Here is a 25,108-nt window from a genome sequence, read left to right as displayed (position 1 = left end):
ACCAGTTTTCCCAAAGCACCTGTGCGCAGTATAGAAGGCAGGACAGCATATAATGCCAGACATAGGACGACAGCTTCCTTGTGCTGGTTCAGCCTTGACATATAGTAAATAATGCAGGGGGAAATAAATTATAACAACATAGCTGTGTTACAGCAGCTGTCTGTCTGGTTCTGCTAAGAAGAAAGTGAAGCTTTGGTATCTGATGTAAATCTGCCATTACAATGAAGATGACTATAAGCGGTATATAGACAAAAATCTATAATCAAGATGCTACTCGGAGAGATGGCTGTGGTGAAGCCAATGAAACTACAGCAATGTAAAGGAATGACGACATGCATACTTTAGAAAAAGCATGTAGCAGATTTTCCAGTGCTAAACTGGTGAGACTGCTTCCTTAGCACCAACACCGCATGCTTTCGCTCCGGCCAATAAAGACCGGTTCAATCTCACCAGCAGCTCTTAAGTGTTACCAGAGGACAATAAATGCTTTCATCAGACACAGGAAGTGGGATCATAAAAACAATGAGTAAAAATATGGAGAAAATTTTTATAAAAACTAAAAATTGCTCCAATCACCATATTCCTACTTTTTTCCACCCCTACTTGGAAAAATTAAAAGACAAAGGCAACATAGGAAAAAGGAAATGAAAGTAGAAAGGGAAAATAGGGAGGAAAGGAAGGAAATAATTTATAGTCAAAACTATTACATCCCATTTGAAACACTGTAATTCCCATTTAAAGCCCTAATAGTAAATACTGTTCTTAGAGCAGCTGGTCAGAACTGCATGAGCATCAATAAACACATATTGCTGTTTAAAAAAAAACATTGATAAATTGGCTTCCCATATCAGGATATCTGTTTGCAGTGATATGGAGACAAATAACATGATTTCTTTGGTTAACTGTCTCCCTTTACAGCAGGGGTCTCAAACGCCAGTCTGGTGTCCCTGATAGGTTTCTGCTTCAACACACCTGAATGAAATAATTAGGTCATTAGCAGGACTCTAAAACCTGGCTCCGCTGTGGGATGTAATTTAGCCATTAGATGCAGGTGTGTCGGACAAAAGATGCATTTAAAAGTGGCAGCGCAATGGCTCTTAAGGAATTCAGATTATTAGGAGAGGTCAAACATTTACTCTAGACACATTTATAGTGATGGTCAACAAAATGGGTGAGACCAAACGAGTTGAGACCCAAACGAGTACCAACCCTGATTAAGCACTGAAACTGCTTTGATGGAAAAGCCCTAAAAATAACATCGCAGATAACGCCTTCACAGGGCTAAAAAGCAAATATTCCCTCAGAAGGGCTATCGATCATTATTACTGATTTCTTGTATGTAGACAAATATGGCATCACTGTGTCCAGATGTATCATTAAACGGCTATTTTACCTGCAACAGTCACTGGCATGAAACATTATGTTAAGGGAAGATGAAAATATTCCTAACACATTGGAATAATACAGATGAATGGCTTAAGATCCTTTGACAAAACACTTTTAAAGGAGAAATATATCAGTATTTTTTACTACTTTTTGTTAATTCTGGGAGCAATTAACATAAACTAAACAGTTTACATTTGTCTAGACCAGGGGTCTCAAACTCCAGTCCTCGAGGGCCGCAGACCTACAGTTTTTAGATGTGCCGCAGGTACAAAACCCTGGAATGAAATGGCTTAATTACCTCCGCCTTGTGTAGATCAGTTCTCCAGAGCCTTGCTAATGACCTAATTATTCTATTCAGGTGTGGTGCAGCAGAGGCACATCTAAAAGTTGCAGGACTGCGGCCCTCGAGGACTGGAGTTTGAGACCCCTGGTCTAGACATTAAATTGGCAACAGATATTCACAAAAAATTATGAAAATTACTAAGACCGTTAAAGATTAGGTAAACTAAAAACTGATTATGATATTGTAGCTGAACATAGTAATAATGAAATTGGTTGTGATTAATTAATTCACCTCATTGGTCTCATTCTTTTCCATCTCCCCACTGCCCTCTGGGGACCTTAGCATCCTGGCCAGTAAAAACTTAATCAGCAGCAGGCTTTACATGCAGCACAAGTCTATGAAAGTAAGCTTGAGCTTGAAGTATAAAAGCCTAGTAAATAGTTCAAAATTAAAAGAACAAAATGGCAAATAAAAAGGCTCATATACAGTATATGTAACCTATTGTGAAAGTTGAGCTAATAACTATAAGTGTGCTGCTGGTAAAACAAATCTTTATCTGAAAGGTGAAAAGCCAGAACCATTACTTTACCATCCTCCTATAATTATATTCAATTCCATTCACCTTGCCTGAATGTGCAAAACGTAGAGCTAAGAAAAGATTTCAGAAGATCTGATACATCTATGATTTTCAATTTGCAGATTTATCTCCTACTAATATAAATTAATAAAGTAAAAAAAAACTGGTTTTTATAGAATTTCTATTTGCCTCTTTTTTGTGGTCAGAGTTTTCTGCAAAAAGAGCTAACCTAAATAGCCTTTAAACTGAACAGATTAAAAGTATAGAATTTATGCCCAACTTTGTGAAATTAAATATTTTACAGTTTGATACATTATTGGCTTTTCTTAAAAAGCACTGATTCTACATGGTTCTGTAAGATTTTAGGGGTTTTAAAGGAAAGATGGGATGTACATGGGAAAATAAGCCCCTCATCCACACCACATCCCACTGTGGAATTTCAATTTCATCTCTTGAGAGACAACCCACTGAGGGTTCAGAGTTCATGTGAGGAACGTTTGAGAAAATTTTAAGAAGAGGACAGAGGAGCACGGGAATGCTTGAAGATATGTAAACTGTCTGTTCTTTTACCGTCTCATGCACCAAGATAAAATCCAGTAGCGGGTTTACTTTTTACTGCACATCACTACCTTCACAGTAGCACAGACATATTCCCACTTTATGTTTATCAAGGCGTTGATACTTTGACTCTCCTGACTTGCACCCTAAATTCCTGCACAGCAGTCACAATGGCATCTTGTAGAGAAACTAGGTCAATCAGGTGAAACTAGGTGAAACAATAACAAGCTGTAAAGTTATTGCTATGCTACGTATCGGGGGAGTGAACCACAAAAAACAAACTTTTACTGCAAAGAGAGGTGTGCCACCTAAAAATATGTTTGTTATAAGGGACGTGCTGCAGTGTAAACCCCAAGCCGGTGCAGCACCCTCACATGAATAATCTCCTGAACACCTCCTCCCCCCTGCACTCTTCTTCGGCAGATATCAGCAGAAGACAGAAGTCTGCAGCACGACAACCCCCCACATCTCACCAAGCATGCGTTTTATGTGCCCTTTCAAACAGAAGCGCATATAGAGATGAAACTCTTACTGATGCATGTTCACAGAAACATAATCTAAACCGTGACCTCGGAGGGTTCCGTCCTGCGGCTCAGGGGTCATAGTACCGGTGGCAGCAAGGCAGCAAAAAGGGGGATGATAAACGACAAATAATTCCTCACCATGGCTGTAGGCCACAAAAGGCAGCTGTACGCGCTTCCTCAGACTGAATAACAACAGATTAAAGTCGGCGGAGACAACCCCGTGGGGAACAGCAGAATTTAGGAGGAGATAGAAGAAAGGTTTCTATTTTCAGGCTCCCAAAAGTGAACAAATGTAAAAAGATAGCAGAAGCGACAGCAGTGACAAATATCAGTTGTCTGGATGCTGGTAATTCCCGGTCGAGGCTTCTCCTTCATTGTCTCTCCCACCAGGTAGCAAAGGTTTTCTCTGGTGATAAAAATCATAGATATACCATTTAGACTCCAGAGTATCTCTTACAGTTCCTTACAACTTGGAAATTTGGAATAAAAGTGACATAATAATGTTTACCATATAATTGCATTACTTTAATTCAACTAAGTTTGATTTATACAGCCCCTTTAAAGCTTTTACGCATTTTAAAGTCCTTTACGAGACAAAAACAAGCAATGCAGGCAATTATTAATAAAAACACAAACATACAACAACACAACCTGCAATATAAATTTACAACAAGAAACAATAAGCTATAATATGGAAAAGATTCATAACTGCAGTTCAAAACAAGCAACGTAAAAATCATGCTTTTTCTGCCTGAGGCTGATTTCAAGGTTTTTTTTAGATTTGACCCACAATTTTAGATTTTTGTTCTAGAGCAGGGATGTCAAACTCCAGTCCTCAAGGGCCGGTGTCCTGCAGATTTTAGATGTGCCTCTGCTGCACCACACCTGAATAGAATAATTAGGTAATTGCTGGAGAACTGATCTACACAAGGAGGAGGTAATTAAGCCATTTCATTCCAGTGTTTTGTACCTGTGGCACATCTAAACACTGCAGGACAGCGGCCCTTGAGGACTGGAGTTTGACACCTGTGTTCTAGATTATAATGTTTAACAGTGCTATAGGTTCTTTGGTACAAGAAGTAACTTTCACCCCACATACAAATGAAAGAATTACATGAATATCACTATCCATGCACAAAAGTACTTTTTAACCACACAAAGGGCATCATAGAGTTTACACATCAGAAATGACTGATGAAGGACTGCTGCTGGTGTCATGGGAACTTTCCAGAAGTTGCCTTTCAAAAACTTGGCTTCAGTATTTTAGACTAAGTGGTCATTTTATGCAATTATTTTGACATCTAGTTAGAATTGCACAGCCTAGAAAAATGGGTGTTGCAAAAAAAAAACAACAATTGCATAAATTTGGGAAAGAATGTTTTTCCGATTCTGATAATGTTCCCTAAGAAAGACTTGTACTTGAACCTTTAAAAATACAAGACTTGTAAGATCCTCCTAAAAGAATATCAATGCTTCTTACATCAGCTATTAGGGGCCAAAGTAATTCAAAGTAAAAATGCAAAAGTAACATTAATGAGTCCCTGGCTTATTTATTTATTCAACAATTATTTTACCAGGATTAAAAACGTCATTTTCAATGGATATTCAAGATTAATGTCATCAAGATAAGGCTGTAATTGTAGCAGCACATTTATTTTTTTAGTTGTATAGAGAAAAATACATTCAGCATAACAGGAAAACTGCATATCAGGATTTACAAAAACATTTGCCAAGAAATTTATAAAACACTGAACAGAACAGGTCCAACTCTAGAAATCTGTGAAACACCAAACATCTACAAAATAAAATCTATTATATAAATATCACATCAACTAGTTTAAACAGGTCCTCTGTACCAACACCACATTCAAGTATTTCTAAGAGATGTCGTTGCCAGTAGTGTTGAAAGCAGAACTCAAATGTAGAGTAGTATAGAACAGAAACAAAAAGAGTTTGTGTGAAAAAGGAGGTCCTTTATAACTCTACAGATTTTCACCACTTTCCTTCATCTTACAAATGCAATGGTGCATTTCTTACACCCAAAAGCACCAAGCACAAAAGCATAGGGCTGAAGTCAAAATACAGTTAATCTTAACTAAAGCAACTATTACTCATGCATGACTCATTTCTGCAAGGCGAGTGATGGTAATGGGTTTAGAAACTCATTGACACGGTGTAAAAAAGGTAGGAGGACCTTGCTTATTCATCTAAATTTGCTACACAGCTATAAAATCCAATTTGTATTCAACACCTTTAATAACAGTTCCCGAAGAAAAAGAAATTACAAAACCATTCATCTACCACCTCTGTCTGTTTCCTCTCGGAAGCAATGTGAGAGAAGTTGAAGCATGTCCATGCCACAGCTCCGAGTTAAACGGGATTTAACAGACTGCTTCGAGACCAGAACGTCTTCCTCCTACTCTGTCCTGTCTTCCTTTCATGCGGATATAGAATATATACACTGGCGAAACATGAGCTCTTGAGAACCCCTCAGTGGTATGTGATGTGCACAAATAAAAAGCATGCTGAATTTCATCAATGCAAAACTGCTTTACCCTGCAGACCCACGACAGTAAAGGGTGAAATTCAGGATTTTTCCCACATAAAAGGAGATTTGATTTTAAGTGTTATACTGACTGTGGTGCTGCCAGTAGGTAGTTATGCACTTTATGACAGGGTTAATAATTTGTCCTTGAAACACAAGCTTCCAAGCAAATATGTACAACCCAGGGGGCGTTATTTATTTACTTTTGAATTTACCAAATAGTCTGATAACAGCAGTAAACGGCAGTAAAAACAAAATGTTTTTTTAATCACCTGCAATACCTGAATCTTGTCATATCTACGTTGATCAATCAGTGGTCCAACAACTATAGAGAAGCTGCTGAAGATAGTGCTGAAATAAGCCCTTTTTTACTCATCCAGTCCAGACCTCACTGTCATTCAGCTGACAATGAGACCCTCTAGATGTGCTCTAATTGCTTCTTATTTCAGTGAATGGTGACAGAATATGGGGGACAAGAGTTGGGAGTGATGGGGTGATGATGAGCCTTCTTAACTGGAGTGAGCCCAGCTATTTTCTTTTGTGGCTAGTTTTTGGCTTAGTGGTGGCTACTTCCCTGGTTTCTCTATGCGGTTTCAGAATGTAAACCCTCGAGATTTATGAAAATCTATAGGAAGAAAAATCCGCTGAAGAATCAGATGTCTTGTCTGGATCTCCAAATTGGTTTAAATATGGCTTGTCATATTGCCAAAAAAGGAGAGAAACTCTATAATCAGTCCCACATTATTTGTGATTTAATCTCCAAACCTATTAAAATCAGTTTGCTCTGCTGTGATAAACACTGGAAATAGTGGCAATGAACCATAGAGTAAGTCAAGGCACCATGTTAATATTAGAGATGGGATGTTAAAGCTTCTCCCCCAATTGGAAACTCTTGTCATTAAAATTCATATCTTCTTTGGCCCGTGTTTACAAACCCAATTGGGAATATTAACATGTATAACTTGTAGAGAAAAGACCCTGTGTTCTTCCACTGCTGCTTTGGGTTCACATCACATTGAGGTCGAGTTTATTAATTATTCTCTTTTGGATCGGACGGATTACCGTATTTTCCGCACTATAAGACGCACCACATTATAAGGCGCACCTTCAATGAATGGCCTATTTTAAAACTTTTTTCATATATAAGGCGCACCGCATTATAAGGCGCATAGAACAGACGCTACAGTAGAGGCTGGGGTTACGTTATGCATCCATTAGATGGAACTGAGCTAAAGGGAATGTCAACAAAATAGTCAGATAGGTCAGTCAAACTTTATTAATAGATTACAAACCAGCGTTCTGAAAACTCTGTTCATTCCCAAAATAAATAAACAGCTGTTTTATTATTTTCCCCGAGGTAAAGTAAGTGACGTGGTCTTTTCGTGACACAGTTTATCTTTTTACAACAGCAAAGTATAACATATAGTGGATGGGAACTTTTCCTCGATTCAATAAACACGTAAAAAACAGTCTGATACTGTTACGGTAAATCAAACGTTAGTGCAATCACAATATATATCCACTTCCGCACCATTGATTCGTTCATGTTAAATTCTCTCGCTGCTGCTCTATTCCCGTGTTCTACTGCGTGACTGATCGCCTTGAGCTTAAACTGCGTCGTAAGCGTGTCTCTTAATAGGAGCCATTTTGGGGTCTTTACACAAAACCCAGCGTGCACCGCGCTCTTCTTCTTCTACGGGGGAAAATGAAGTCGGCGGCTGCTTACTGTAGTTGCGAGACCTGTTGTGGCTCAATATTGGTCCATATATAAGGCGTACTGGATTATAAGGCGCACTCTCGGCTTTTGAGAAAATTGAAGGTTTTCAGGTGCGCCTTATAGTGCGGAAAATACGGTACATAAAAGGATCCTGATAAACATATATGTACATGCTGTATTAACAAAAATAGCAACACAATCAAAACTAAAGACAAGATCTTTTAACTTTAATTCAATATACATTTTTAAAAGATACAGTTTTTGGTTGATAATTAAGATAATCTTATTCCCATTTAAAACAACTGACTGTGTATGTCAAATCTGGCCATTCAAACATGTTAACATTAAAATCTAACAGCAAGATTAAAAAAAATAGTTTCAAAAAACCCTAAAATTTCACTGTAAGATCTACAGCAGGGAGGAGTTTCTTAACCATTACCTAGCAACCAGTTCCTTTCCTGATCAAAACCAAGGCTTCAGAAGTCAAAACAGAAATAACTGTTTCTCGGAAAATAAAAACTGGAATAGATTAGGTAGAAAGGAGGCATCAGAAAGGTATTCTCTTTTAAACCTCTTGCAAAAAGTTAAACTCCATATGTTCATAGTGTTTATTAAGATCAGAAGTGAGCAAACAATGACATGTTTACATTAATCCACTGATCTGTACAGATTAATCAAAAGCTGATTCTGGGAGCATTCCCTAGCTTAGGTCTCCAAGGGGACAATCTGCTACGTTTTGTGCATAAAGAAAACAGTTGCCTCAATTATATCACTGTTGATGATGAAGCATAAAAGTTTGAAGCTTTGAGGTAAATCTAGTTTCAAATTCAAGCCTCCAGTAACACATACACACACACGCTCACAAAAAAAACCAAGTTTCTCTCTTTCAGAAGTAATTTCCTGAAGTTTATCCAAGGAGCGCTGATAATGCTGCAGGGTTTAGAAATTGAAGGCATCTCTCTTCATTTAAATGTTTTTCTGCAATTTTATTACCACGCTATTTTATGCTCTTAGTCAACTTAAATTGGCATTTATTTTTAATTCAATACTAATTTGAATTGATTTTTTTTTCTTTTCAAAATAATGCATGCTTGCCACTTAGGATTTTTATTTCCTTTCCTAAACATATGTTTTAGCAAATTTTGACCATATGTTTATTTGTATTTGTTGTGTTTCTTTATTTTCCTTTATTTATTAAGTTAACATTTATTTATGTCTTTTTTATTTATTTATTTTTGTTTATGCATAATCCTGTTCTCTTCTCCTCAACATTACCTTGTTGATAAAAGGTCAGAAAATGGCTGACAAATTCACACATTATACCTTGAGACATTTTAAACTTTTTCTGTCAGTTGTGAACTGTTCTCTTTACCCATTTCTCCATCTTTAGCTCTTAACTTCATGTTTTACCACAACACTGCAAAACCTGCTACCACCCTACTGTATGCGCTTCACCTTTTTCACTCTTTTAGAATTCCTCATCTGGATATTACTAATGGTTGACGAAAATGTGATATGTGATGTGATTTTAATTTCCATTAAATTAGTAATAGTAGTAATAGTAATAGTTACTTCAGCATGTTTATTTAAGCCAACATATAAATGTGTTCCTGGCTTTACAGTCTCAATGATTTAGAAAGCGAAACTATTATTTTGTAGCATAATAGGAGTATGTCTGGTAGAATTTCCATAATATGGAAGGCACAGAAAAATGCCCGGAGATAATTTTGCCATTAAGTGAGATATTTTTCAGCATAATAGTCTTATAAGAGTGAAGCACAGTTAGTGTAATGAGTAAAGCGATGGGTGGCAAGAAGTTGTCAGGAGTGTGATTGTAGTGGACTCTATCTTTAGTAGCTCATTAGAGAAAAAAAGGCAGCAGTAGCAGAGTAACATCAGAGGGAACACTGCCTGAATCTATAACGGCTAAAGACTATATTGCTAAAATCGGTTTTTCATTACAGTATTACAAGCAAGTGTAATGTATTATAATGATTACCACTATGTGTTTTCTTGCTCATCTCTTTCGATAGAAGGTATCCTTTGCCAGATGCTTCTGTGTTTGGCTGTCCCAGACTTAATTATTGACAACATATTGCTGCCAATCGATTAGTGTACTCTGTTTTTATTTCCATGGAAAGTACCTCTTGCCCAATGATTCTGTCCAGCTGTTAATCTTTCCTGGATGAAGTCACTGACAGAGTAATTTATGCCATTAATGTGTGCACTCTTTTTCTGTAGAAAGTACTCCAACCCCAGTAACACTACTTCTGTCTTTAATGGAAACCAACAAAAGAGCTCATGGTGCTCTTTTGTGTACTTTTTTCTTTCCATGAAAAGTACTTCCAGTGATTTTGTGTTCAGCAGGGGTTTTTTTTGTTTTTTTTTCTGGATGAAGCCATTAACAGAGCTTTTGGTGCCATTAGCTTTCTGTTCTCTGTGTTTCTGTCAATGAAAAAAAATTGTCCTTGTCTAGTGATTATGTGATGAGCAATGTCTTTTTCTTGGACATAGGCACTAAAGAGCTGTAGCTGTCATTCTCTATATGCTCTTTTTTTCTCTCTTAATAAAAGTTACTCTTGGCCGAATAATTATATGTATATCTGTTCCTCTTTCTTAAATGAACCCACTGATATAACTATTGCAAACATTGACCACATATACTTTCTGTTTGTGGGTAGCTCTGCTACTTTCTGAATGAAGTCACTGACCAAGGCATTGTTGTCATTAATATTCTGCTTAGTACTTCTTTCCATAGAAGATACTCCTTGCCCAGTACTTCTGTTTCACAGTCTTTAGGAAGCAACTACAGTATGTGTACCTTATTTTCCTTTCTATGCAAAGTTCATGTGCCTCTTCCTACAGAATACTTTTGCTGAAGGTCACTTTCTTTCTTTATTTATTTTTTTAAAGTGAGTTTTCTTTTCATGGTCGCCACATGCCACCCCATGCAATTAGCTAGACTGTGTGCCATACATGATATGATTGTGTTAGATTAAATTGGATTGATTTGAACTAAGCTGTATTTGTTGTGAATATGTATAAATAAACTGAACAAAATTAAATTCACTTTAGCAGAAAGGTTTGGCCAACACAGAGTATGTCCCTTTTATTCATAAAAAGGAGTATGTTTTCTCCACTCAGCCTTCATCAACCCATCCCCCACATCCTAACCCCAAAATCATTTCTCCAATACTTCACAGACAACGTCTTTCACCAGCCATCAGCAAGTGTGAGTATCTTAACATCAGCCCAGATGGAATTGGGGTATATTAGCCTCAGGAACAGAACGTGAACTGAGGGCTAATATACCAAACCCTGCATCAGCAAAAAAGCAGGAAAACCCATTTTGAGTAAATTACATTCCCTTAAAAACCTAACATAACTCAAATGAAATCTGATTTACTACTGTTTATTTAGAAATCAGACTTCTTTAAACTTAAAGACCAGCTATTTTGTGCCAGAAGTCAGCATCAAAACAAATTCATGTTCACAGCCAGAGTGCTAAGTAGGCCACAGCATGGTATGTGACCCACAAGATGGTTCAATGGTCCATTTTTGTTCCCCAACCATCTGATACTCAGCCCGCTGAGGTGGAAACCTACCCGACTCAAACGGAGAGAACTAAAGCCTGTGGTATCAGTAACAAGGTGGAGCTTTTTGTTTGCTTCAAGAAAAGATGCATCCGATACAAAAAATACATAGAATATAATATGTTTCAGTTGTGAAAGAGAAGACTAGATAATTGCCTGTTTTGTGAACCATGCAGCAATCTTTGCTAACCGCAGCAGAAGAGATTAAAATAAGGAACTAATCTTATGTCTTTTGTATCTTTAAAAACTTAAGTAATAAGTTCAAACAAAACTCTTTTGAGATGGTGTTGACATTTTACAGCAGGTAGGTATGACAAGTAAACCTGTTACATTGAATTCTACTAAGATTTTTTGTTTGAGTGTAAGAAAACTCCTTAGAAAACAACTGTTTTAAATCTTTCTACCTTGAATCAAACTAGGGTCTGTAGAAAATATGCTCCACTGACTCCTCCTGTGGAAAACCCCACTGAGATTGTCATCTTGAGATAGAGGGCATAATGTGTGTTAAATTGAGCATGAATAAAGCATTCTGTTAGCAGTGTTCTTTTGCGACCCTCTCCTGGGCAACACATTCAGCTTGTTTCGATCCAACCTCCCTGAGTTTTTAAATTCACCATCACCATAACTCATCTGCATCATAACAGCCCCTCTGTGTCCTTTTAAAGCCGACTTACTGGAAGAGTAAAAATATGCATGCCTTGCTCTTGCTCTGAATTATTGGCACTGATTCACATGAAAACATTTCACAGTTAAACTAATTTTGGGGCTGCATAAAAATCTATCTTCTTTTGGAAGAGATTGTTTGTTCTGCATTACATGGTATCAGCCACACTTAGTCACATCCATAGTAAAGAATCTTCTGTAAAAGGCCTTAAAATAAATTGCTTGTTGCAGTCACATAATCTCAGTTCAGTGGTAGAAAAATGCAACTTGCTAAGAAATAACAGTTTTTTACTAAACAGACTTTGGAATGCATCCCTTTAAAATAAATTAACTTCAAGCAGTTGGTTAGTAAATAACTCACTTTTTTGACTGATTTATAATGTATTCACACCAGACCTGTTTGGTCTGCTTTCATTAAACTCTAGGTTGTTTGCCTTGAAAGTCCAGTTCTTTTAGAGAGTTGCAAATGCACCATAAAACTCTGACGCAGACCAAAACAAAAACAAAATCAATAAATAAACCGCCTAATAGCCCAGGTCTCGGTTTGGTTGAAGTGAACTCTGGTGCAGTTTGAATGTTTATGTGAATGTAAGTGGAAAGGAGACCAGTCCAAAAACAGGAAGCAAGATATAGCCCAAGGCATTCTGGGTAAATACAACCAAAACAAATGCCTGAGCGGGAGAAATTGGTCAAAGACAAAAGAGAAATCCAAGTCTGATGCTACTCCATTGTTGTTTACATTTTGTGAAGAAGGAAGTTGTGCTCAGTGTCTTCTTTAGAGGTTTTTGTGTCGTTTCCTTCAGTGACTCTTGGTGGACCTGTGTCTATCTTGCCATCACTCACAGTGAGCATGATGTAAAAGAGGTCAGAAATCTTCTAAACTCCGTTAAAGAACTGCTGCAGGGGATTGCATCAAGAGTTCTCATAATTTAGGGAACATAAAAAAGTAGCAGCTTCAACCTGTTGTTTGACAATTATGTCAAACAACAGGTCCTTTTCTGTCCTACCGTGACAAAAGTAAACATGGATTTTTTCTCAATAGAAATTTAATCTTTTCTCAACATAATCAACTAAACTGATTTCAACCTTTCAACCTTTAAAAGTGAACAAGAAAACATTTTGACAGCAGGTTCTTGAAGGTGGACTTAAATGTTTCATAAACCTGATTTGCCTCATTGCAGAATGACATGGTACTTTCAAAGCCTGGTGTCGGTGAACTGCTTATAAAAGGAGATGTGACAGAACCTGTTTGAAGACCGGAGGGTTGAAAGATTACAAATATGTTTCCGAACAAGAACAAAAACATATCAGTGTTCTGATCCAAACCACATTATATATTGAAAATGGCAACATTTAAATGGGATTTAACAGCATACCACGGGAAAGACCATTCACCATGGACAAGGAGAAGTACCTTTCTGCACCCGGCTATGCTGCAAACGGCTTAGAAGGACTTGTTTATTCTTAACAGTCCCAGTAGTACAGATTGCTAGCTTCATAGTCAAGCTCCTGAGACCTGATCAGCAGCACTGCTGGACACAGAACAGTTTTCTCATTAGGATCTGAGAGCACCCTTCCATATTCACCACAGGAATGTTGGGTGAAACTGAGCCACCTGTTAATCATTTCCAGGGATGAGACTGGTGCACATATGTGTTTTTTCTCACTTCACCATCAAATCCAGACATCAAAACCTCCATTCCAAGCTTTTTTTGAATAACTGAATACACAAATCTTTAAAAAGCAGCCAAATTGTTTTATCTGATTACTTCATTTTTACAGTAAAAATCTCTGTAGTTTCTAGCATACAAAAATTTGCCTTTTTAAGTCCCAACCCACCCTTTACATGTCCCACTGTGTCAATAGAAAATCCAAAATTACACATGCATAAAGTATAATTTTAACTTTGCACACAAATCTATGTGTGATGCTTTTATTTTTGAAAGCTACTGCAGTGGTTTAACACTTGTTGGTTAATGTTATGAAACCAGACACTGCATGCTGAAGATATTCAGACAGATGGATCAAGGCTCACTGCAGTAAATAGCCACACCTGACACATATAGTAGTCCCCTTGATGCTAAATACTAGCGTCAAGTTTAGTATTGAAAGCAATACTAATACAATTCAATTTCTGAGCATGATATAGCTAATGTATTAATTGTTTTTATTTATTCTTATGTTCTAACTGATTACATCTTGAATTAAGATTATCAGACTAAGCATGAAATGTAAAAGAAGAACCAGCACTATTTTAACTTTTATAATTTTATTCCTAGACGTCACTTCCATTTACAGCAGGATCATTTTAGATGCCACTATGTTTCATTAGTCAGTTGTAATCATTACTGTAGCCAGCAGCTAAGAAAATTATGTTGATTTTAATCTCAAAAATATTTTTAGAATAGCTGAGATGAACTAATGATTCTGTCTTTAACAACAATTATGGCTGTTAATGTGACCTTTCAGAAAAAAAAATCGAACATCTCTGCACTACAAGCCGTAGCATTAAGAAAATGTTACACAAAGAGAAATAAAAATACATTCATCAGGAGCTATTTTCAGCAGTGGATTACTTTGTTGGTCGGAGTAATCAGGACAACTACTTAAAATAAATTGCAATGCAACAATTTATCTCAAAGCAGAAGCATATTATCCACCCTGCTTGTTTTATGTTTATCCATTCAGGTAAAATAATAAAAAAAAATGTTTTCATTTAAAGTATTACCAGTCTAAAGAAAGCACTCATTCGCATTTAGAATCTAATTTGGATTTGACTTTCCTTAATCCATGCAACTAGCTTAAACCATTGTGTCTAAATTTGGATCACAGTGAGAAGACGGTAAATCCCTTTAAGTCCTGAAACAGTGAATGAAAATATTTGCTTCTTCTAACTATAAAATAAACAATCTTTTTCTCTTCTGCACCTGTCTCTTTTCATCTGATGCCTAAGAAAACAAAACATTTTATAGTTGATGTCTCACACAACTGCGTAGTAAAAACTAAGTCATCGTGCTATTTAAAGTTTCCCAAAGAGTGCCAGGACAACACAGCTCAAAATCAAGACCGACAGGAAGATTAGAAAGCACCGAACGGACAGGAAAACTGACATTACTCTAAAAGGATCCCTTCATCCATGCAACTTTCAGTTGCCATGCCAACCTGTTACCAGTCTGCTGCAGCCAAGATGAAAATGGAAACATTGCAGTAATGGAAAGTCTGATTCCTGTATTAGTGCTGCCATAAAAAAAATACAAAAAAATAAAAATAAAAAAACTGGCCAAATAAGTAGAACAGCGACTCACCGAGACGTCAAAAACCTCTTCCGTGTCATCCAACATACGGACCGTGACAGTGACATGTCGCCCAGGGGGCATGGCCGGGGGCTTGTGGCCTGGGTCCAATGTACTGATGCCAAGAGTCTCAGGGGCTCCAAGACGCTGACCTGCTCCAGAAGACAGGTTCTCTGGGTCTGGCTCTGCCATGGTGCTCTGGGATGTTCACTGCAAAAACTGCATCAAAGCAAAGATACAGAGGCAATCAGCTGGCATTTAAACCATGTGTTGTTCACAGCATTGATAGTGTGGGTTCTAATTAAAATAAGGAATCATTACCATCCTGCGAAAAGGCGTCCTGGTATATGCTATATTTGCACTCAGCACTAATGGCTCATAATTGTTGCCTGTGGGAGTCTCTCTACAGCATGAGAAAAAAAAAGATTCTAGGATGTTCTTAATTTCAAGGAATAGATCACTCGTAATTTAATCTGACAAATGAACCACAGAGCTAGAGGGTAAAATCACAGAGTCAGTGATTTTACCATGACTTTGTGATCGAATATCGATTTGATTTTCTGAATCGATATTCAGAAAAATCATACAAGCAAGGCACGGCAAAAAACAGTCACATGAGTTTTATCAGGTCTCAAGGGCAACATGTCAGAGATGTAAATATGCAGCTGGTGATGCGAACTGAGAGTGTGGTGAATGAAGAGTAATCTGAGAACAGAGAAGGAAACTGTGAATGAGAAACACCCTGCTTGAGAAAATTCAAAGGTAACCATGCAAAATGAACAAATATTCTCTTATTTAGAAATAGAATAAAACAGTTTTTAAATTACTAAAATCCATCAATATATAGACCAATTCCAGAGAAGATAAAATGTTTAAAAATAGCTTTTCGAGGTTTTCTGTGAATGTCCTCCACATAAAATGGGATTAAGCAAATGGCTTCTCTTCCAATTTCAAGTGAGAAGGACATTAGCCTCATCACCAAATGATTATGAATTGACTTTGGAAATGGGTTGACACATGACATCAAACTATCCAACTGTATAGCCACAGGCAGATCCACACAAGGCCCATAACCATTCAAAGATCTGGCATTCCAACAAACTGAGATCATTCTGAGACCTTACCAAGTGGAAATAATGAAGCGCCACAGATAGTGGGCAGCTGTTCAGGCACCACAGAGGTGAGTGACCGCTGCCAAGTAACGACTAAAAGCTGAATCAGGCATTTCAAATGGAGAAGATTATGTAATAAGAGTATGTGGACAAATCAAGCCATGAGGATATTGTTGGATAGATACTAAATTCTGTCCAGGTATGGATGGCTTCACTATAATGTATAGCGGTTTTGCTGTCAAGCAGACCATAACTTCCTCTCTTTTGAGACACATATGAAGGTAAAAAAAAAAAGAAACTTTGAAAGAGGGATTCAATTTAAACCAAAGATAGAAAAAAAAGACAAAACCAAAATGTTTTCACATGTTCTCGTTGTATGTCTTATGTGTTGTCGCCAAAGCAGTGCATTCTTAATGGGTGGGTAGATCTTATCTAGAATAAACAAACATATCCCTGACCATGATGTGTTGTCTTACAGACAACATACTCCATCTACACTCTGCAGGGAGCTATATCTAACACTATCACTGTGGATGTAATTTGTGAAAAGAAACACACTTTAATTCAAATCTGCTAATTTATTATGTCTGACCCTTAACCGACCATGACTCTACAGCTCTTGCCTTGATTTCTGGCAACTGATTAGAATTTTGCCTCTAAATTCCCCACTTGTGTGACCTGCACATGGCTTGAAACCAGAGACCCCTTCACACAAAGCAGTAGTGAAACAGAGGTGAGGAAAAGAGTAGACAGTGATTATTTCAGCCAACACATGCCCTCCCTCGCAGACAGTATCATGAATCAACTGGTCAGGAGTTCTGCGTGTTCAATCTGAGTGCCTAACTCAAGTCCAAACAAAAACACAGAACAGGCACCAGTTGTGCAGCTGGCACTAAAACACAAGTCACTCAGTGTACAATACCAGGCGGACGTTTACAGACGGGGTGACCTCGCTGCCTTTGAACAAGTTTGCTTGAAATTCCCCACATATGTGCTATGTGGAGCTGGGTTTTATAACAGTGGCTCCTCTGTGTGCAAGGGGCCCCTCCAGTGCACAGCTGGAAACCTTTAGTGACAGCTGAATGGCCAGAGGCTGCAGCCTGATACAGCCAGTTGTCCACCTGAAAGAAGCTGCATAACAAAACAACCAAAAAAGGGTCAATTTCCTCTTGTGCTCTGCAACAGATCCTGATATGTGGGTGTGGCTGGATTTGCCGAAGTTCCAAATGTTAGGGGGTAGTGTATGGTGATTAAGTGGAAGGATTGAAAGCCGACTGGAAACATGCATGATGCACTTCTTGTGAAAACGACTGCCTCTCCTGACTCATCTCTCACAGTCTTGACACCCTGACAGTAATGTGGGTTAACAGAGCAGAGGCTGCAGTAATCCTCATGGCATTATCACCAGCAGCTACAGAACATGTGACATTAATACACTGCCCGGACTCACCTGGACACGCACTGTGGAAACTAAGCTGGCAGATCACATTTGCACACTTCCTGGTGAGGTATTGATCGTTTAAATGTCACGGTGATCCACGAATCAAATTACGGAGAGGAAACCTGAGCGATTGCTGCTGCGTCTGATGAGGAAAATTCGTGCAATGCAATCCACACTGCAAGACAGAGAGGACAGGACCCAAAATCCACTGGATCACGAAAAGACACGGGAAAGATACTCCCAAGACTTAACCCGAATCTCATCAAACAAGTTCAATCACTTCCCTAAAACAGAGCAACACTGAAGGACTTGCGCTGCACGATTCTTACCCCTTCTTCTCTTTTCTGGTAATGCGGGCTTGACCAAGCCAAACTATTTCCCGCAGCTGAAATGAAGATATTACATCCACGTCCGGGCGCACGGAGAGAAAATGTGAATCCCAAGGGAGTTTTTAAATGCGGTTAGCCCCGCAGCAGAGGCTCTCTGCGGTCGCCATGACGGCCGTCTGAGCGAGTGAGCCGCGGAGAGAGACGGGATTTCACCAAAGCGAGTGGCGAGCAGGATCTTCTCCCGTTGGTTCTTACTCAGACAATGAAGGAGGTGCTGCACCTCCACCTTCTGACACGAACCAGGAACTCTGGGGAGGAACAACAGCACCATCTAGTGGCCTGGGCAGCAGCAACACACCTCTTGCAAACGTGTTTGGTGCTCATGTTAAAATGGTTCATTTTTGCACTATATACAGGAATAAGATGGGGCACAAAATGTGGGGTTAATATAAAAGTAATGTAGTGTAAGCGAAATAAATTAAACATACATATTTTTCATGAGAAATAAAGAAAGAAATGGTAAATGTCACTTTTAGAATGATGAGCTACAAATTGTGAGAATTATCTGTTGTAGAAATTGAACACTAAATAAACTTGTCAGTGTCCATGTAAATGTATCCCAGTGTAAACCCTGCACCCTTGGATCTTGCTTTTTGAGAAAGTAGAAACACAGACATGTAAGGGCAAAACATCAAGGGACCATTTGCATAACTTTGTGCAGGTCTTACCTTTTTGTTGGCTGCTCTTTTTGAGCTTGTTTTCCTGTCTGATGTTTTTTTTAAAATAATCTCTAAGGAAGTTTGTGTCTTTTGTTATTTTTTGTTTGAGGGGATTTTCAGTTGTTCCTTGTTTTGCATCTTCTTGCAGAATCGCTCGTTTTTCCTGTTTTTGTAATTACATTGCCTCGTTTTGCTGTAGTTTACTTTTCTTTATCAACATTTCAATCAGTGGATCAGGTCCTGTTGTCCCAGGCTTGCAGCCAATGGTGTCATAGGAGGATTTTTAAAAGTCTTCCGTGACTGGATCCACCCATTACCGCAACTTCTCTCTGATTCTGATAGTAAGCCAGTAAGTGGGGTGATACTGATTTCATAGTGCCTGTGACTGTATTATGTAATTATTGCTCAGTGTTTACCGCTACTTTCATTTTTTATGGAGAGTGGGAGGTCTTTGTGGCTCATATTTCATAACTGTGCTCAGGGACAAGGAATGGTAAACTCTGTTTTTTTTATGTTCGTCACCCGCCTTCTCACTGGCAGAAAAAGTGTCACCTACACATTCAGTTGTGTGGGACAGAAGGAGGAGAAATCTCAGTTGGTGTCTTGGCAGCTTCACAGGCCCTCTGGAGGTTCTTTCTTGGAAGTGAAGCAATGATGAACATAAAAGTGTGAAAATGAATGGGGTGAGGAAAACAGAGATGATGCTGGCTTGGGTTAGCTACTTATGTAAGCAGTCAAGATCTGCTGGCCATGATCAGTGAGAACATGGCCCCAGTATCATGAATCAACTGGTCATCAGTTTTGTGTGTTCAATCTGAGTGCCTAACTCAGGTCCAAACAAAAACACAGAACAGGCACCAATTGTGCAGCTGGCAGTAAAACACAAGTCACTCAGTGCACAATACCAGGCAGATGTTTACAAACGGGGTAACCTCGCGAACAAGGTATTGGTATTTTGGTATTGCTAATTTTTTACCAAGTGTCAGAAATAAGTGTTTTTTTGACACTTATATAGTCAAAAAAAATCTATTTCATAAACCACTGATCAAGAAGGAAAGGAACAAGTATTTACTTGGAGGACATTTGTTTTCTGTGGTTGCCATGACGAATTTCTGTGAAAATTCCCCACGGGACTGTATTAAAATGATTTCCAGAAGTATTAACACCGCTTCAATTTTTTGAGAAGTTTAAGCATCTTGGTGTCTTCACTAGTTGCTATTGTCTGTTGTGGTGAAGAAAGTGCTCAGACAAAAATCAAGGCTCTTAGTTGACCTAATTTACCTGTGTTTGACCCACCACTATTGTCATGTAATATGAACCATGACCAAAAGAAGATCATGATTACAATTGGCTGAACTCAGCTTCCTCCACAGGGTGGCCAGTCTCAGTTTTAGATGTGAGGGGCTCCATCACCTGTGGGGGACCTCAAAATAGAGCTGCTGTTTCTCATCATCGAAGAGATCATTGGATGTGGTTCAGCCACCTCCTCAAGATGCTTTCTGGATGCCTCTCCTCACAGATATTCTAGGTGCGTCCCACCAGGAGGAGACACTGCGGAAGATCCAAGACTCGCTAGACGGACTACCCATGCAGCCTGGAAATGCATTGAGATACCTCGAAATCTGTGGCCTGAGATTTTGAGGTTACAAAAATCTCAGGCCACACAGCAGAATGTAGTATTCTACATTCTGGTCATAAAATGTAGAATACTACATTCTATGGCGACAACTGAAAGGTGTCATTGTGTAGATGAATGTCTGGGTCCACATATTTAACATGCTAAGGTTAAATATATATATATATTTTTTAATGAAGTTGTCCCTATCTCAACACTCGGTACTGTAAATGGTCTGAATATATTACATTTCTAAACTAGTACCACCATAAATGTCTTGCATTTGACATAAACGGCCAAAGGTCTTGCACTTCCAGTGGATGTTTGCAGGGGGCATTTTTGCTGTTATAATTTTACATGAAGTATCTAACAAGTATGCCATTGTGGTCTCATTTATTAAAACAAGGAAGGGCACCTGTCTGAAGTCATGACTACCAAACAGTAGGGCCAGCTGTTTCAAAAATAAGTCATTTCTATTCAGGACTGGCCCAAGCCTCCATGGGGCCCTAAGCAAAATTTAGTTTTGGGGTCCTCTTGTTCTGCTAACAATGTGGACTGGTTGCAATCAGCAGTCCGATCATTAGATCATTCACACACCTACTATAAACTTATTGCATCTCTGTTGGCAGTTCTGTTTACATTATATACATGTATAATATAAGATACATTTATTGGCCAACTGATTTATTGACCAGTTGATTTCTGGGCGTCGATTTCCTTAATTTTGGGGGACCGTGATTGGCCGATACTTACATATGAAGCTGATATTATCCCCTGATCTTATCTTTGTCAGCAAAGGTTTAAAAATCAGTCTCTGTCCTCTTCTGCCCCACCAGGTCAGGTCTGCAGTTTACAGTTAAGAATATTCACCTCACTGTTACCAACTCAGTGACTTTCTTGCTATATTTAGCAACATTGCAGACAAAAACAAATTCATATCAGCCAAAATCAAAATAGGCAGGTCAAGCTTTTTAAAGATCGGTAACCAGGGATCGGCCAGAAAACTGCAATTGGTGCAGCCCTACACACATATTCATGACATTCTTTGATTAAATTAATTTCTCTTTGGTGTTACTCCAATAGCTAAAAATTCTCAAGGGAGTCTTTCTCCCTTGAGAATGTGGTTTGGTACTGGACTGATTCAAATGATTTTAACAGAAGTTTAACATAACTTAGAAGTTGTTGTAAAAATAATGTTTGTTTTAGCCACAAAGTGATTATGCTCAGCAGCAAACAACATATCCCTAACCACAGCATAAAGTAGCTGATCAATGTAGCAGCTAGCCTGATGTAAAAACATTTTTGTTAGACAATGTCAAACATTGAGAAGTTTTAATTATTGTCATCTAACGTTATCAAACACGGCGTTTTGAAGCCAAAAGTACCTCAGAAATATACAGAGCCAACCATGAGAATCTACTCATTTAAAGTTTAAACTCAGTTTCACAAACGGTGTAGCATAAATGTTTCACTGTTGAACTGGACCGTTCTCGGTGGCTATCAAGCTAATTTTTTATTAGCAGCTTTACAAATCTTTTACATTACATTACCAAGGCACATTAAAACACACCATTATCTATTCTTCCTCTTTATTTTCTCCCTCCCTGAAGTATAAGTCCTTTCTTGAGACATTGTTTTGCTTACTTAACTTCTGACCGGAGCTTTGGACGTTTGGATGCGCACTGCACATTGCACTGCAGCTCATGTTACCGGCGAAGCCTGCGGTACCTACCGCGGCCACCAGAGGCCCCCAAGAGCTTTTTTTGTTTTTCTTTTTATCCATAAAATAATGATTTCTACATACATTATAAAATATTATATAATATTATTGTAAAAACAAATCACTTCATAGTGAAATTGTGTGTTTTTGATATTATAATGACATAGAAATTATTACACATATATGTATATACAGTACAGATCAAAAGTTTGGACACAACTGTGTGTCCAAACTTTTGGTCTGTACGCAATACAGACCAAAAGTTTGGACACACCTTCTCATTGAATTCAATGAGAAGGTGTGTCCAAACTTTCTAATTCAATGGGTTTTCTTTATTTTCATGACTATTTATAAGGCAAGAAATCCCACTTATTGAATTCAATGAGAAGGTGTGTCCAAACTTTTGGTCTGAACTGGACAACCACTGGACAACCACTGATTCTGGTTGTGCCACTCCAAAACACCGTGCTAGAAACCCCCTAATTCTTTCAGAAAAGCCCTTTTCCTTTACTTTTTCAGCAATTTGTGGATTTGTGGCCATAGAATGTAGTATATTCTTGGATATATACTGATTCTGGTTGTGTATATATATATATATATATATATATATATATATATATATATATATATATATATATATATAATATATATTATATATAACTTTTGGTCTGTACTGTACATATATATATATATATATATATATATATATATATATATATATATATATATATATATATGTACAGTACAGACCAAAAGTTTGGACACACCTTCTAATTCAATGGGTTTTCTTTATTTTCATGACTATTTATAAGGCAAGAAATCCCACTTATTAACCTGACAGGGCACACCTATGAAGTGAAAACCATTTCAGGTGACTACCTCTTGAAGCTCATCAAGAAAATGCAGAGTGTGTGCAAAGCAGTAATCACAGCAAAAGGTTGCTACTTTGAAGAAACTAGAATATAAGGGGTATTTTCAGTTGTTTTACACTTTTTTGTTTAGTGCATATTTCCACATGTGTTATTCATAGTTTTGATGCCTTCAGTGTGGATCTGCAATGTCAATAGACATGAAAATAAAGGAAACTCATTGAATTAAAAGGTGTGTCCAAACCTTTGGTCTGTACTGTATATACAGTATATATATATATTAAAAAATCAACCCTGGGCCCCTAAGCGGCGGCTTAGTTTGCTTAAGCCTTGGGCTGGCCCTGCTTCTATTTGTATGTCTAGTTAATTATATAGGCCATACAGTCTTTCTTAAAACTAAATAACTAAATAAATCTTGCAAATAGGTCAAATTTTCAGGTCTACTCTTGAATGTCTGCTGTTCCCCACTGTTAGCAAAGTTGAATGAAAGAAAGAAAACTCTTCTGTGGAGAAATGTGTATTTAAGGATTTGCACAAGAACAGTTTTCTAGCTTTTTCTCTTTTTGGTTGCTAGGTAGCAAGCGCATCACTGGCAGCAGAACACATCAGTTCTTTGTGTTCATTCTGTGCCTTTGATGGTGATGATGCAATAGCTTCTCTGTATATGCAAAATTCCACTAAGTGAACATCTAGTTGGAGGTGAGTTTAGTGAGTGGAGAGAAGTGCAGCGATTTTAAGAGAGAAAAGTGAAGTTTTCTGACCAGAGTTCATTGGGAAAAAAAACTTGCAGTGATTTTAAGAGAGTAAAGTGAAGTTTTCTGACCAGAGTTCATTGGAAAAAAAACTTTCAGAGTCACCATGGCAGAAAATAGAGAATTTTACCTTGAAAATGAGGTTTTTAACCGCGAGGAGTTTAGAGCCAGCATGCTTAATTTTCTTCAAGAGCTAACCAATGATGAGATGGTATGTTTGAGTTCAGGGAGTCTCCATGAGCAAACAAAACACAGAATTATGGAGTTGGTGCAAGGATATGTTACACCTGTAATTGACCACATTTTAAAAAAATTGGCACAGAAAGACAGTCGGACACCAGTAAGCCCTGATGTTGTCAACCAGTTTATGTACGATGAGGTATCCAAGAATATACTACATTCTATGGCCACAAATCCACAAATTGCTGAAAAAGTAAAGGAAAAGGGCTTTGCTGAAAGAATTAGGGGGTTTCTAGCACGGTGTTTTGGAGTGGCACAACCAGAACCAGTGGTTGTCCAAGAAGAACATGAGCATAGGAAATGGTCAGAAATATTCATCCCCCTTGGTATGAAGTCTTCTGAGGAAGAAGAAACTAGTTCTTGTAAAGAATTGGATTCCCAACAGGAAACTGAAGAGGACACCTGTAGAGATGTCCATCATCACAGAAGTCGCGTGATTGTCACCAAAGACGGAGACATTGAGATCGCAAGCATCTACAGCTTTCAGGAGGAAGAGGCAATGGAGAAAGAAATGATTCGTGCAGGACCTCCATCAAAGTGTGCAAAACTAAAGAAGTACTTTCAAAAGAATTTTGGTTTAACATGTGGAAAAGTTCCACTATCTACATCAGATGTCCCAGGAGTATTAGACACCAAGATAAAATCAGCAGAATACGCTCCTCCTTATGTGCAGTCTGAGGAACCATGGAAACCTCATTACACTGAAGAGATTGATTCCCAGGATGAATACAAAGAAGACTATGAAGAGGAAGAGCATGAAGGTTTATTTTCTGAATCCTTTCTTCGTTACATTTACTCAAGAAGTAACCTGAATGTCACCACAGATGAAGATGAAGATTCTGAGGACACAGATATTCTTGACATCTTTATGGGCGAAGAGGTATTTCCATCAAAAACAATATGGCAAATGACTTCTTTGCCTGAAATGTTCGGTAGAAGAACATCAAGGGTTTCACCTGCTAGGTCATCAATAGACACATTTCCAAGACAGTTTGTCCCAGAGGCATTGCTGCCTCAGAAGATACCGACGGTATCTTTTGAGTGTCCAGTTGGAGACAAAAAGGCAGAAAAATCTAAAACGGCTGTGAAAGTGCTCATTCGAAAAATAATTTCTCACACCATAAATAAATCAGGATACATGTGCAGACGAAATGTTTCCAACTTGATTGAAG

At 38.1% G+C, this 25,108-nt stretch overlaps 1 protein-coding gene across 2 annotated transcripts in view; it reads right to left on the bottom strand.

Moving 5' to 3' along the window:
• Positions 1-18,276, bottom strand: part of LOC116722631 (FERM, ARHGEF and pleckstrin domain-containing protein 1-like) — a 64,664-nt gene extending 46,388 nt beyond the window's left edge. The window contains exons 1-2 of one of the 2 annotated variants that reach the window (XM_032566801.1): positions 18,022-18,276; positions 15,152-15,358 (exon numbers count right to left, since the gene is read on the bottom strand). In XM_032566801.1, coding sequence (XP_032422692.1) covers positions 15,152-15,331 — 180 coding nt within the window. In that variant the 5' untranslated portion in view covers positions 15,332-15,358; positions 18,022-18,276. The remainder of the gene's footprint in view (positions 1-15,151; positions 15,359-18,021) is intronic. The other variant, XM_032566800.1, reaches the window with a different exon arrangement.
• Positions 18,277-25,108: the final 6,832 nt, after the last annotated feature.

The sequence above is a fragment of the Xiphophorus hellerii genome, chromosome 7 (genome assembly GCF_003331165.1).
Source record: "Xiphophorus hellerii strain 12219 chromosome 7, Xiphophorus_hellerii-4.1, whole genome shotgun sequence".
NCBI classification, from domain to species: domain Eukaryota; kingdom Metazoa; phylum Chordata; class Actinopteri; order Cyprinodontiformes; family Poeciliidae; genus Xiphophorus; species Xiphophorus hellerii.
Note: the sequence above shows the minus strand (reverse complement) of the source record. Positions and strands in the feature narration are given on the sequence as shown.